The sequence below is a fragment of the Artemia sp. Qi Xiang Cuo genome, chromosome 21, assembly GCF_049724085.1.
Source record: "Artemia sp. Qi Xiang Cuo chromosome 21, ASM4972408v1, whole genome shotgun sequence".
NCBI classification, from domain to species: Eukaryota; Metazoa; Arthropoda; class Branchiopoda; order Anostraca; family Artemiidae; genus Artemia; species Artemia sp. Qi Xiang Cuo.
The window spans coordinates 16321690-16338033 of NC_142814.1; the positions used below are offsets into that span (position 1 = coordinate 16321690).

Sequence of the window (16344 nt, forward strand, 5' to 3'; positions counted from 1 at the left end):
GTGTCCCAACATTTGGCTTGGATTAAAAGTGGCGAACTAGGAAGAAAATCTCAACATCTTCCTGAGCTACTTCAGTCTGCATATTATTTCATTTAATTACATTTAAAACGGATGAGCTTTTCATTTTTTACCTAAGCAAATAGCTGACACTTCATTTTTCTTCATACCGAATAAACCATTAAGTGTTTTTTGTTTCATTGTAATTGAAGTCTTCTCGTGTGAAGTGTTCATCATGTATTTTCAGTTTGATAAATTTACTCCTTTTAGATGTAGTTTATAATTTGACTGATATTTGGTATTTATGAGTTTATAATTTGGAATGAATCCCAAAAGAAAAAATGAATAATATCCAAAAGAGCAGCTAAAAGCAATCAAAAAGCAGCAGTTCAGCCTTAGCCTACATGACATATATTTTATAAAGAAGCCAAAAAAATCTTTAAAATGTATTTTTTTAAATTGTTATTAAAAACCAGTTTTTAATACAAGAAGGCTTTTTAGGAATCCAAAAAAGCAAAAAAAAAAACAAACAATCAATATCAAAGTCGGCCATTTCAACTGTTTTAAAGTTGACAAAACAGATATAGGCAAAGGACATTATGAAAAAATTAAGCTTCTAAGTTCAAAGTTATATTCAAAGTTTTTACCCAGATAACTGACGAATTTTGTGATACGGTATTTGAAGTTTTGTATGCAGTAATGCTCGATGAAAAAATTCTAATTTTGATAATTATTTATGTTAAGAATACATAGCTAATAGATACTTCAACTACTCGTATTATGCAAGGGTTCTGAAACGCCACAGCCATTTCGTTTCTACCAGATTTCTACTTCTCTTGGTGAATAACGAAGAAGACCAGTTTCCAGTCAGCGACTTGTCAATTTTTGAACTCATCAATAGGCTCAAATCTGTTGTAAATTTAAGCTGTGATTTGAGAAAGACTGATGAAAACATTAATATTTGCGCGCCGACGACATCTTACCGGCGGCGCGGTGGCGGTGCGCTGTTTTGGCCCCGCCGCCGCCGGTCTTTCCTCATCGGTGCGGCGCCGGGGTCTATTTGTACTTTATGTTTAATGTTGTAGTTTATGTGTTTTTGTAGTTTATGTTTAATCAAAAGGGTATGTTTAATGTAGTGTTTCTTTCCGAATACAGGGCTCGTATGATTCAGCTAAAGCGGTATGTTTACTGTCATATTTTTTCTTTTAAATGGGATTCTTATGATTCAGCTAAAATAATATGTTTAATATAAGGTTTTTTTCTGAATGTAGGGCTTTTATGATTCAGCTAAAGCGGTATGTTTATTGTCATACTTTATCTTTGAAATTGGATTCTTATGATTCAGCTAAAATAATGTTTAATTTTTTTTCTGAATATAGGGTTTTTATGATTCAGCTAAAGAGATTGGTTTACTGTAATGTATATATTTTTTTTTAATATAGGGTTCTTATGATTCAGCTTAAGCGATATGTTTATTGTGATGGCTATCTAAACAAATTATCAAATCCAATTAGCATAGCCCCTTCGCTAGATATCAGCTCATGGGTGGCCTCGACGACAAAATTTCCGCCTCAGTGGCAAAACGATACGAAGTTGCATGCCTCCAGGTAAACAAACTTTCTTTTTTCTCTGAAAGCTTTCGAATTATGAAAGCCCAGTGCTCTCTTAAGTAGATTTGCAGCCAACTGTGATGGGTCCAGTTTTATTCTATTTGAAGGCTCTTTAACTATCAGTTCTTTTAAGTACAGAACTCTGATTATATAGCGGTCTATTTTGCTTGTTTCCCATTTTATTAAGGATCACAATATGGACAGCAACTAGGCTGACGGGGAGAGGGGCTCGGGCCTGTGCTTAATTTCTACAAAATATGGCACTAAATATTTCTGATGTTGCTGATTACAAATCTGAGGTTGACACTCCAATGTGAAATTCCAAACTAAAAAAGTGGTGAAGCAGTAGTTAGTAGTAGTTATAGTATAAGGTTCTGTTTGTAGTTCCCGTAAAGTCCTAGTTAAATTTACTGGTAACTAGGTGTTTTTTCGTTTGGTTTCAATCTAGGGGAAACTACTTTTATAATAGATAACCTAAGGTAAAGGGATATTATGCTTTATAGCGATCCATCAGGGGGGAAAAGAAAAGTAGGTCGTCGTCGAATGGGATGAAAAGAAGTTATAATCCTTCAACAGCGATGGTCATCATGGAGTCTGTTTGGCCCTGGCCGGGTACTCACAAGTACCTCGTTTTTGAAGCATTCATAATTCATTCTTGAAAACTGTGTTTCATGTAATCGATTGAGTGTAGAAAATTTGACAACCTTGTCACTATAGAACTCTGACAGGTGACAGCTGATAGGTGACAGGTTAAACCGGAGATATTCCTGATTATAGCCTTTCAGCTGATCTTTAGTAAATTCTGCGGTCATATCTAACTACTACTACTACTAACAACTCATCGCAGCACCAAGCCGCCTGAGGCCAACACAGCTACGCACGCTCCTCCTCCACCCCAATCTATTCAAAGCCTCCCTTTTTAACGCCGCCCACGAAGTTCCCATTTCCTTTAAATCTTTCTTTATGACGTCCTCCCACCCCAGACGGGGACGACCTGCTTTCCGTTTAGCCCTAGATGGTTGGCCGAAAAGAACAATCTTTGGCAATCTGTCATCCTTCATCCGCACATTGCCCTAACCACCTCAACCTTTCTTTCATTATAGACCTAGAAAGCGGTATTGAACCACATTTGTCGTATAGCCTATTGTTTGAAATACAGTTAGTCAGCCGGGTACCCAGAACAATCCTTAAGCAATTTCGCTGGAAAACATCTAGCAAATCTTCATCCGCTTTTTGGACAGTCCATGCTTCAGAGCCATATTTGACCACTTTCATCATTGCAGCTTCTATTATTCTAATTTTGGTTTGCAGATTTATCTTCCTATTCTTCCCGACTTTTTTTAACTGTGAAAAAACACCCTGAGCTTTGGCTATTCTATTTTTAACATCTTCACTGCTCCCACCATCTTTACTAATAATACTACCAAGGTAAGTGAAGCTGCCCACCTGATCAATCTTTTCATTACCCAACGTCACCTTTTCATCTTCTCTTATTCCTAGCCTTAGTGACTTAGTCTTCCTAACATTAATTTTCAAACCAATACTAGCACCTTGAACTCGCAAAACCTCTAAAACTTCATTCATTTTGCTCACACTTTCATCTAGCATGCTTAAATCATCAGCATAATTCTAGTCCAGGAGACTTTTTCCTCCCCATTTAATTCCGTGGTCTCCCATTGCCTTTCCTGTGCTCCTTAAAACAAAGTCCATCAAAATAATCCATATAAAGGGGGGTAGAACACAGCCCTCCTTAACTCCTGATTTAATACAAAACCAGCTGCTAACCTCACTTCCTACCTTAACCGCAGCAGTGTTATTCTCGTACATAGCACTAATCACTTTAATGTATTTGTCTGGTATACCATTCAAGGATAAAACCTTTACTAAAGTTCTTCTATAAACTGAATCAAACGCTTGCATATAATCTATAAAACTCAGGACCAAAGGTGTTTGACAACTAAGGCACTTCTCAATTATTAGCCTAAGAGTGAAAATTTGATCAACACATCCTCTACCTTTTCTAAAACCGCATTTTTTTATTTATGTTGTTTTTAAAAGAAGGTACAAAGAATTTTTTTTTTCAAAATACATGAGGAAAAGGAATTTTACTTTTTTTTTTTTTTTAAGAAAATACCAAAAAAGGGTTTTTTCAAGATAAGTTTGCGTTCATAGATAAGGGAAAGTATATAGGAATTAGAGAAGAAACCACGATGTATCCGGGCGGGACTGAGCCTGAAGGCTGCCTCTATCTCAGTGATGTATGCTAATTTATGTTCTGTCATTTTATACCAAAATATGTTAAGTACAGTGTTGTAAGAAGGTTCTTTTTTTGTAGTTCTTCAGATCCAGGGTTGCCGTCACCTTTTGGACTATCGAAAGTGAGGGATACGGATTCTGGAAAAGTAGCGTCTTGTACAGCCAATGGTTACCAGTACAAATTAGTTGGGGTAATTCAGCATATTGGCACCTCCGCCCATTCAGGTAGGCGTTTCAATCATGGTAGAAATAGACTCGCTGGTAAAATGACGCTGCGGCCTGTTAAGATGCTCATGTGAAAGCTGGAGTGTTTAATCTGTATTATCGTCAAACGCGTAGATAATTTGAAAGCAAAAACGTAAAGTCTAACAATGAAAATGTTAAAATAGAACAAGGCTGTAGAGACGGATAATTTAAAGACACTTAGAAGGTTCAACTGGGGTGTAACTTTGAGATTCAACTTGGGAGGTTCAACTTCAACTGTTCTATGCTAATTTGGCACCTCACATCCAGGAAGAAAACAACATTAGCCAAGTGACTGATAAACAGCCAAGTAAACTTTCTTTTATGCTGCAAAATACTGGAACTATGTCCAGATCTAGTACTTGTCAAGGAGGCGCCAAAAAATTGACACCAAAAAAAGTGACATGGAAATGTTGAACGGTTTTTCATGAGTCAATGATCAAACAAATTTTGAACTAAATTAAATTGATAAATTATTTTATTAAGTTAATTAATTAAGTGAAATTATTTAGTTGATGAAAATCGGAAAACTAAACCACAATTTTGAACCTAACAACCTCAGTTCTATTGTTCAATTGATGTAAAATTCACATTTTGAGATTTTCGGGGGTTTACAAGCTTAGTATTGAAACTTCAGCTGGTTTTGATGTCTCGTCCGGTGTCTTCTAATAGCTGGAATTGTCTTTTCCATCTTTCTTTTGCTTGCGTCAAGAATTTTTCTTTGATGTGGGAGTAAGAAGGGTCATTTGATGTGTAAAAAAGATGCAAAAATTCAGTGATATCTTTAGCGGTTCCTTTTTTTTTTTAAATCGTCTTTTCGATCTTTTTTCGCTCGCGTCAACTGGACAGAGGTTCTTGCCGACATGAGAGACAGACAGAGGTAGTTTTAGGGGGGATGGGGTAGAGGCACTTGCTCCGGGCGCAGAAAGTGAATCATATAAATAGGGATAATACGCGACCCTGCTTAATTGCTGATATAATACGAAACCAGCTGCTAGCTTCATTCCCTACCTTAACCGCAGCAAAGTTATTCTTACACATAGCACTATAATGTATTTATCTGATATACCACACAAGGATAGGACCTTCACTAAAGCTCTTTTATAGTGGCTGAATCAAACGCTTACTCATAACCTACGAAATTGAGGATTAAAGGGGTTTGATTAAATTGCTCGATTGAATTATTCTTGAGACTGTTTACTGGTAATTACATAGGGTCCGATTTTTCTTTCCAATATTAGATAATTTTTTCTAGGAACGATCAAACGATGAATTACCGATAAGTGCCTCGTGGTAGAATGGTACTAATTTAGAATACTTCGGGATTTTTCAAAATGGACTAAAACTTTTCTTGCTTTTTTGCTAACAATTTCAGTTCGGGTTGCTATTTATGGAATCGATTGTATATTGTTACAATTAATTTCTGATTTTCCAATATCAATAATTATTTTCTATAATCAAAAAAACAATAATAATAAAGTTGGCAAGTTTAACAAGATGAAAGACGAAGCTTTTTCAGCTTTGGCGAACTTTCATTTTTGTGTTTTCTTGTATTTTTTCTGTATTTCTTTACTTTTTTTACCTTATTGTGTTTATATTATTGTTTATATTATATGTTTGTGTATTTATACTATATTATTTGAAGGGTTTCTATTTGCAATCGTCTGAACTAACTTCTAAAAAATGGTTCTTATTGAACAAACTTGGACGAAGACAAATACAAGTGTTAAAGGTACAATTAAGCCCTAACTTGAGCACTTACGAAGCTTTCAGAAAAGCCCTTTCAGTAGCGTTCTCCCTTTACATTTAACTTTCTAAGCCAAGTAGTTAAGTTACGTTACGCTGAGTATGAACTTTCAGACTTAAACAGGTCGTTTCACACTAAGCTTATTAAGAAACCTATACAACCATCATAATCATCATCTAAAATCACCATAATCATCATAAACCAACTATTCATAAATTAAAAATGGGGAAATTCAAAGTAAAGTTTGAGTCTACTTAGCACTGCCTATATTACGGCCAAAATTTGCTGCATAAAATGGTAACCTAAAGTCCTAAGTTATGCTAGTGTGATAGGGTCACTAGCTTGTAGTATACGATGTAGTCTTGACTTACTGACTTACCTGACTTAACGCTCTTGCTCAGCAGGGTCACCAGCATAGAAGGAACTAGTTGACAACGCCGTCAGTCATCACCAAATAGTCTTGTCCCGAGCTAGTGATATCATTTGGGTTGATGTTGCGGCAGATGAGTCGTTGGTTTATTTCATCAGCCCACCTGGTGCGCGGTCTCCCTCTAGGACTTTGCCAGTCATTTTCCGAGGGGTTGAAGTCCGTGATGATCCTTGCAGGGGTGCTTGGTGGGAAGCGAAATAGGTGGCCGTACCACCTCAGGGAACGGAATTCTGTTTGAGTAGAGAGATTTGCCAGTTTGAAGGTCGTCAGGATCTCAGATACGATGTAGTGCACAGCATAAATATTATACACTGTGGACAATTCTTATGCTCTCCATTAAAGATTTTTGTGACACATCAGTCGTAAACCTTTCGTCATAATTCCGCCTTCGTACGTGCGCAATGACAAATTTTGAGTGCATTGCGATGGGAATATAGGATACCTGTTGAAACTGTTGCTGCCGAGCTTTGGGAAATTTCCCAAACTGCCCGCTGTGATGTGTCCCATTTCGGAATGAAATTTTTCATAGTGTGTAATATTTATGTTGTAGTGTAGTGTGAAAGAACCATTGAAGTCGTCGAATAAGTAAACGGTCCTAGAGTATATGGTGCTGATATGCACGGTTCTTTTGTATACGGTGTAGTGTGAAAGAACCATTGATATCGTCGAATAAGTAAACGCTGTTAGAGTATATGGTGCTGATATACACAGTTCTTGTGTATATGTAGTGTGAAAGAACCATTGACATCGTTTAATAAGTAAACGGTACCAGAGTATATGGTGCTGATATACACGGTTCGTGTGTATACGGTGTAGTGTGATAGAACCATTGATATCGTCGAATAAGTAAACAATACTAGAGTATATGGTGCTGATATACACGGTTCTAGTGTATACGGTGTAGTGTGAAAGGACCCTTAATATTTTTGAATAAGTAAACGGTGCTGATATACACGGTGCTAGCGTATACGGTGTAGTGTGAAAGGACCTTTAATATCACTAAATAGGTAAACACTGAGAATGCATCTTCAAATAAGATTTTCCTCCATGTTAACTTTAGTTAACTTTTGAAAAATAGGAAAACTTTTTTCATTATCATGGCTGTAGCGATGACTTCAACGTAATAAAGAACGAACCACGCCAAAAAATTTAAAAATACAAAAATTTAAGAGTTAATAGAAACTGTCATGTGACAAAAAATTGTCATTTATAACTAATTCAGGAATTGTAACTATTATTTTGATTAATTTTGATAGTAAAAGTTGACTGCGTTAACAAATATTAAATTTATGGGAATTTTGAAGGATAGCGCAAAACCCTCAAAAATGGTGCCGGCTCGAAATAAAAATTTTACCACTGGCATTGCCATTGTCGAAAATCCTATACAGGAACGTTACTGTCACACTACCTTGAACAACATGGTCCTTGAACATATCCCACTATCTTGAACAACATGGTTCTTGAACAGGTCCCACTACTTTGAACAAGGTGGTCCTTGAACATGTCCCACTACCTTGAACAACATGGGTAGCAATGATTTGTCCTCATTTTTTATTTTATTTTATAGCTAGCAGGGAACTGGAACATCATAGAGAACTATTTCAAGGTTTCATTTGAAAGGAATTTGCAATATCCAGTACCTTCTGTAATTAACAAAAGATAATGCTGTAATAAAATTCGATTTTTGAAAAAAAAGTTGCATTTTCATATAAGAGATGACATAACGCACGCATCTTGACAATGACAAAGGTGCTGGGGTAAAGTACTGACAACGTGCTTTGTTCTTTACTGGTTTTATTAAGGAATGATTCCATCCCTCTCCAGTCGAGTTAAGGAGTGATAAGAACTTTCTATTGTAGGAAGGGATCATTAGCAAGCAACAGTGGATACGGAAGGAATCATCCCTTAATAAAACAAGAAGAGTTTGTCTTCTCCCTTTTAATAAATTCCTTAATAAAATTAAAGAATTTTATAAATATTCTTTAATAGAAAAACTACATCTCCATATAAAAAAATGATATAACACACATATCTTTTGACAATGACTTTAAACCACAACTGGGGAGAAAGTGCTGACAACATGGTTCATTCTTTACTGGTTTTGTTAAGGAAGAATTCCCTCTCTCTGAAGTTGAGTTAGGGAGTGATAAGAACTTACTACTGTAGCAAGGAATCATTAGCAGGCAATAGTGGACAGGGAAGGAATCATTTCTTAATAAAACAAGAAAAGTATTTCTATTTCTTTTTAATCCCCTATTAAAATGTAGAAAGTGAGGAATGACCTGGCATTCTTAAGGTCCAGTCACAGTGAGATTTTACTAATACCGAGATTTGACTATCGCCTACGTCAAGTTTTCTGATTGACTGGAAAATTATGTGAAAAAATCTGATTGGCTCAAATAAGTGCTAGCTAAATCTCATTGTAAATAGGCCTTTAATAAAAAAATCGTAGCCATACCTAATTACATCCAATTGGATTTTCAGTGGGTTGATTTTATGACTACTTTGTTTTTAGGTCATTATATTGCCTACATATCAAGCCCCTCCGAAGATAGATGGCGTTGTTATGATGACACAAACGTAACAGAAGTGAGCCTAGACCATGTGATTGGGGATGAATCTTCGAAAAATGCATATATATTGTTTTACGTTCATGATTTTGTTCATCAAGCAATGGAACAAGTTAGTTAAAAGTGTTAAGTGTTGCCTTTCGAGGAAACTAGTTGTATTTCTGGGTAATGTATTTACAGTTGTCTTTTTGTAAATGTTTTCTCTTTTATTTTTTTGACGCCTTCGTGACAAAGTTCTTCCGTACATCCAGTTCTGCGAGGTCCAAAATTATAGCAAAACAGGCGAACTTTAAACACTTTTGTATTTGAAACATTATATATTGCTATTAAACTTGTTGTAAATACTTACGAACTATGAGAACCCCCAGATGTGTCCGTTTAGTGTTTAGTTCGATTCACCTTGAAAACCACCTCTTTACCTGCACACAAGGGGAAGGGGTCTATCTGAAGACCCACCTAATAAGAAAATTAAAAAATAGTGACCTAAGAGTGCATTTTTTCAGTTTTAACCCCTCCCTCGTCACATAAATTATCTAATCTACCTGAGGAGTAGGACTTGACTGTACCTACCTACTTTTCATATTATCAACTGAAGACCCCTCATCCCTCCAATAGATGTATCCTAATAATGCGCTTTTCTGTGTTTTGAATCTCTTTCCAGAAAAAATTATTGGACCCCCTTTTCTCTCCTGCCGTTTTTTGTAGAGTTTTGCAACCGTCAACTGCATTTGATCTAAACTGGTTATTTTGCAGGGAATGAATTCGACTTTTCCTCATTATTTTGCTGAATATTTTAGAGTTATTTTTCTTTTATAAAATTTGGCTCCCGCCCTCACCTACATCTTGAGAAATACCTTTTTCTATCTTCACTATAAACAAATTAGTAATTTACTTACAATTAGGGCTCATGACTTCACCTACATTTACGTGAATTGAAACCCCCTGATGGTTGTAGGCTTTCTTTTTACACCCATTTTGTAGTTTCTAAAAAAAATGGATCAGAAGGACCCCTTTCTGCATAAATTAAAATAAAATTTAAGTTGAATTAAACATTAGCATTCTAAGCAAAAGATGGAATAAAACTCCGCTTTCGGGAAGTTTTCGAACTAATTTAGGCTTCAGGGAGACGCCATTAGCATGAACTTAATATAGAGAATACTATTATTACTACTACTGACAATTCACTGCAGCGCCAAGCCGCCTAAGGTCAACACAGCTACGAACGCTCCCCCTCCATCCTTATCTGCTCAAAGCTTCCCTCTTTACACCCTCCCAAGAAACTCAAATTTTTCTTAAATCTATTTTCAGACGCAAAAGAAAAACTGAATTTGCCTCAAACTTGCCCCTAAGAAAAACAGAATTTGTCACAAATTATGGCCAAACCGTTAGAATAGATTGCGAGCTGAAATTTTTGCTTTCCACACTATACGTCTATTATCCATATACTATATCTATACCTAGGCTATACTATACCATAATGTAGTGTATGTACTATACCCTTCTATATCGATACTATAAGCTTTGCTCACTGTTAAGCGGATTCTAGTGGCAGATATCTGGGTTCGGAGAAATATATTTTCGAACCCTCCCCCCTCTAACTATTACATTTTTACCAAGGTTTGGATTTAGTTCAAGCGGTTTCCCATATGGAGAACGGAGTTTTTCCCTTTGAATCTGAACAGAATAAGTCAAAGATTCGAAGAAATTATGTATGCAGACAAGTTGGCCTCAATAAGTGTTCCTTTTTGTCAAATTTGTGGCGCCCTCTCTTAAAAGTAAAGTTTGATGACACAGAAATGAGGTATTTAGACAACAATTTTTAATTTACAGAAAAAGGCAACTACTCACCGTCTCAGTTCTACTTTTAACAATCAAATGCGAAAAAAAAAATTACGAAAAAAAAGAAGAAAGAAAAAAAGGAGGAAAAGAAAGGGCAATCTCAACCATAGAGCACCTCAACCATAGAAAGAAGAAAGAAAAAAAAGAAGAAAGAAAAAAAGGAGGAAAAGAAAGGGCCATAGAGCATCTCAACCATAGAGCACCTCAACCATAGAAAGAAGAAAGAAAAAAGAAGAAAGAAAAAAAGGAGGAAAAGAAAGCGCCATAGATCATCTCAACCATAGAGCACCTAAACCATAGAAAGAAGAAAGAAAAAAAAGAAGAAATAAAAAAAGGAGGAAAAGAAAGGGCAATCTCAACCATAGAGCACCTCAACCATAGAAAGAAGAAAGAAAAAAAAGAAGAAAGAAAAAAAGGAGGACAAGGAAGGGCCATAGAGCATCTCAACCATAGAGTACCGCTATATGTACCTTCTGAGGCACCTTCTGTCGTGAGGTACCTTCTGATAAGTAGCTTCTGTCAACAACCGCTCTGAGAAAAATTTTGTAGATTTTCCCACTTTCTCAAGCCGCTTATTAACGAAGCCATTATATTCTTTTCCATCTCCAAGTCTGAATTTGTATGGTACATTTCTTCGAATAAATCTGGCTGCTTTGTAAAGGGACATGTCCTCCAATTTGTTAAACGCAGAAGACCGACCAGAACACTGGTTAACATTCTAGCAAAAAAGTGGTCCCCACACTGGTTAACTTGTGAGATCTAAAACCTTGAAGATTCTTTTTTTTCTTCTTTATTTCGTATCAAAGAATAAATATTACAACGCCTCTGCCTGTTTCCAGATACCAATGTTGCTATGTGAAAACTTCATCGGTAAAAATGCTTGGAGCTTTTACTTATTTTCTTATGCTTATTTGACCCTTTTTGCTCTTTTGGCGTTGTTTCTGTTATTACTTTCAAAATTGTTATTGCATCTGCTGCCATCTGTGTACACCACAGACTATAGAAAACAAACCTTCTTGTGAATGACCTCTCACAAAATACTGAATTTTTCTACCTATCACCATTATTTAGAAAAATCTGAAATAATCTGTGAATTATGTAGAACAAACTCATAGATATAGATATTTTTGTTTTGGCAAATTTTATGCATATTTTGGATATATATTTGGATTTATATTTTGTATAGATATTTGGCTATTAGCATGTTTTGATTATACTTGATCTTTTCTTAAGTTACTGGATAAACTAGATGAAGTTCTTTAAGGTCACCTACAGTTCTAGATTTTCAATTTTTTCTAAATTTTCTACAGTTCTAGATTTTCTGGCATCAATTTTTTTTAAGCGATATTTCTGGCAGTTCTTTTCCAAATTTAAAAAGATTTAAAGGAAAATTTAAAGAAAAGTCTCTACGACCCAACTTTCCGGCAAACAATGTTCTAAAATGTGACAAAAGATAAGAAAAACAAATTACAATAACGGTTTAGTTAGAATCGCCTCGTTACAATTTGAGGCTGCTAGGTTCACACAGCTACGTTTTCGCGCAGAAATGGATGTTTTTGCGAGGGTTTTCTTGAGGGTTTCATCTGGTTTGCTGCTAGCTCATGCGTGATGACGGTCCTACAGTTGCCTTGAAATACTTCAACTGAACTCTTGAAAAGCACAAATGTCATTAAGACATATTGTTTTGTGACCAATTTTATGTTTCCACTGTTGGCGTTTTCGTTTAAACGAATGGAAAGATCTGATTCAGTGAGCAATTTGGCTGTTTTTGCTGGGGGAACTTTGCGCCAGAGAAAACAGCGGCTGTATAGCTAATATATTTGTATAGCTAATATATTTATATAGCTAATATATTTATTAGCTAATATTATTTATATTACATATAAATATTATTAGCTACATATAAAATCTACTTCTTTGAGTTTCTTATCATGCAAAAAATCTATTTATAGATAGTTTTCTTTTAAACGTTTCACAGTTTTCTCAAAATTCTTCTATTCGCGTACTAAAATACGTAATTATTTTTCTTTCCTAACTATAAATTTTATTCACAGTGAAATGCGTATAAAAGCATATAAAGCGTATAAAAGCGTATAAAATGCGTATAAAGCCAACTTACAAGGTTTTGTAGCCTTTGATGTATGAAAAGCATGAGCGTACCTAGCATAAAAATACGAACTTACACGCTCATTAATCATTTCTTACCGTCAGCGAAAGCTAATTACAAAGTAAAGCTAATCTTTTCGGGACACCAGGCATTTTTCTTAATATCAGAAACTTTTTTCTTTTAAAATCCCATCTCCACTCCTTTCTGTGACGTCACATTAAAAATTACTTTAAGCCTTTGATATCGCCTACACTTTTTGGATATAGCCGGACAGAACATACATCAAACCACCACATGCTACAAAAAAACTACAACGCTGTTTCGTTTGATATTTTATATCGCATTTCTCCCGAGGGTTTAATTGATGAGTTTGAGTGAGCATAATAATGTAATAATATTTATTTTTAAAAAAAAAAAAAAAACAGCGGCTGTACGAACTCAGGGTAACATGCACTGATTTTGCCTTTTTCTTATAGATAAAAGGGTCATTAGTACAAAATATACCATTAAAAATTATCAAAATATCCAGAAGTAAAAAAAAAAAAAAAAAAAAAAATTAGAAAAAAAGAATCCAGCAAGATCTGTAATATACCTGACCGTATTGTGTCTAGGGTCCTTTTTTATTATCAATTATCTTTTATTATTATCTTTTTTTATTTTCTATTATTATTATCTTTTCTAATTATCTTTTTTATATTACCTTTTTTATTATCTTTTTTTATTATCAAAAAAAGATTAGAAAGCTCATGAATCAGTTAAAGTGCTGTGAATGCCATCACTCAACTCGAAAGCCTTTGTCAGTTTTATTGTGAGCACGTGATGTCAATTGAACTGGTAGTTAGTCCCCTCTAAGACTGTTCCTTATATTGACTGATTGAAGGCATACTATTATGTTACCATAGACCACAATTCTTGGTATATATGGAAATGAAAATCACTTCTATAAATCCGTCAACATCTCTTTTTACATTAAAGTTAGTTTTAAAAGCCGCCCCGTTTGTATTATTACTGAATTTAACCTCTTAAAACTAAGATCTGTTCAGTTTCTGTGGACTTGAATGAAATAAGGTGTTTTAATTAACTAAATTAATGTTAATTAACTGAAATTTAAGAATGTAGAGGCGAAGAAGCGAAAATATGTGGGCTCTGCAACCAACCAATCCCTTTCAAAGAAATCATGATCTGTTCATAAGTTCCTCCTATATTCATGTGATTGGTCCATTGTTACTATTTTGACGAATTTTTACCCTTTGATAGTATGTTCCTGTGTAAGTTTGTTTCAGCTATCCTCTGCTAGAACCTAGTATTTACATGAAAAACTGATAATGAGTTCAGAGTAGACTCCCCCCACTCCCTACCCTCGACACGGTGAGTCTAATGGCAGTGCAGAGTAGTGCAATCTCCTAACGTTTCTGAGATATGACTTAGTATCTACAGGGGTGACAACAGATTCGATCGATTTTTACAACAAAACCTGGTATGGATATACCAGAATGAACAAGCAATATCTAAAATTTACATCTATCTATTTCCAACAGAAAACAAAGTGGTTAAAGACGAGAGAAAATGAACTTCGCAACCTCTATTGACGATATTCTGTATCAATATCTCTGATTCCCGCTCCTGCCCACTGACGTATGATTTCCTTGAAAACTTTTAAAATGCAAACAGAAGGGTTTGGAAGAGGACAACAGAAAATGAGTATATGAGCTTTCTAATTTTAAGCCTTTTGTTTGTACTTTGCTAATCAGCAATTTAAATTCGAGTCTTTACAAATAGGCTGTGGTGTTTGTTCCTTTAGTTTAAATCTACTTATTATAAAATTCACATATAGTAATTATATATTTATTTATATTTAGTTTTAATATTTTGCAGTGGAAGCTATTAGACGAGATATTATATGTTTAATTGAGAGTTGATAACTCTTTTAAACCTAAATCTGAAAGAAAATTTTAGAACATGTCTTCGTACCTCGTATCAGAGGATACACACATACTACTACTACTAACAACTCACAGCAGCGTAGCTACGCACGCTCCTCCTCGATCCCAATCTATTTATAGCCTCTCTTTTTACACCTTCCCAAGAAGTTTTCATTTCTATTAAGTCCTTCGTTACGTCCTCATCCCACCCCATTCACGGACGACCTGCTTTTCCTTTGACCCTAGATGGTTGGCAGAAAGCCTTCATGCGCAGAATATATCCTAGTCATCTCAACCTTCCTCTCATTATAGTCCTAGAAAGCCAGTTAGGTACCTAAAACGATTCGTAATAAATTTTTCAGGTAAACATCTAGCAGATCTTCCTCCGTCTTTCGGAGGGCCCACGCTTCGGAACCATACTTGATCACTGTCATCATTGTAGGTTCCAACTTTCCAATCTTGGTTTGCATACTTATCTTCCTATTCTTCCAAACTTTTTTTAACTTAAAAAAAAACCTAGTCCTTGGATATTTTACTTTTAACATCTTCACCGCACCCACTGTCTTTTTTCGTAATTCTATATTACTGCATAAAAGGAGGATTTACTGCAGGCGCAAAATTTGCAGAAACAGCAATGTTTTTGCTGCTCAGTGTGAGAGTCTTATTACAAGTAGGTGTTTTGGGCTCTATAAAACATCTCTTGTTCGTCACAGTAAAAGAGCATTTCCTCCAAAAATTCGTTTTGTTTATTGGTAACTGTTCTTGCTGCGTCGATTGGTGAAATGCCGAATCAGTAGATACCTTCTTTTTTATTTAAACTTGCTCAACACACCCTAAATGCTATCACTAGCCATACAAACTTGAAATCTGAATATGTAATTGCTCAGATTATTGCCGGAAAATTTTTTGAACCTGTACCACCATCTCTTTTATAATTTATAGGGGAATCTGGAAAAGTCCTCCATCCAAAGAAGCCCATTCCTCCAAAATGAATCGCTATGCACATAATTCGCTACTTCTCAGCGTCCCCATCTGTAAAGGAAGAAATCTTCTTACACAACTCAGCGTTACCCTCTATAAAAGAAAGATATACTGGGGGCCGACATCGATGAAGGGAGGAAATTTTCTTAAAGAAGACGGGACAGTTTTCCATCCGCTGGAAGTCTGAAATTTGTAAAATTATCCGTATCTTCCGTCAGATGGGATCTTCAAATCTTTAGAATATTTCTTTTCATCGCTAATTTTTTCATGTAACAACGATTTAAGAATGTAACATGTAATGTTTTCGGAAATTTGAGTTTGGTTAACCCAATCCACTGCTATTTATTCTATATACACTTTTTTCATCTCCATCATCACTAGTGACATAATTTTGATGTAACGAGGTGTCATGTAATAATGTAACACGTACCGTTTTCTGAAATTTGGTTAACCCAATCCACTGTTGATTACTCTATATACTCTTTTCTCATCAACATCATCACTAGTGACGTAATTTTTATGTAACAACGTTTCATATAAAAATGATTCAAGTAACAAAGTTAGGTCATTTTACCATCTGAACTTACCGCACGTGCACTAGTAATGTATTTATTTTGCTTTTTTTTATAATAGGGTGCGTTC

General features: G+C 35.3%; 1 protein-coding gene across 1 annotated transcript in view; it reads left to right on the top strand.

Annotated features, from left to right (window-relative positions):
- Positions 1-10782, top strand: part of LOC148939279 (ubiquitin carboxyl-terminal hydrolase 51-like) — an 84977-nt gene extending 74195 nt beyond the window's left edge. The window contains exons 7-9 of the mRNA XM_089106971.1: positions 1440-1604; positions 3943-4088; positions 8799-10782. Of these exons, the coding sequence (XP_088963097.1) occupies positions 1440-1604; positions 3943-4088; positions 8799-8974 (487 nt within the window). The 3' untranslated portion in view covers positions 8975-10782. The remainder of the gene's footprint in view (positions 1-1439; positions 1605-3942; positions 4089-8798) is intronic.
- Positions 10783-16344: the final 5562 nt, after the last annotated feature.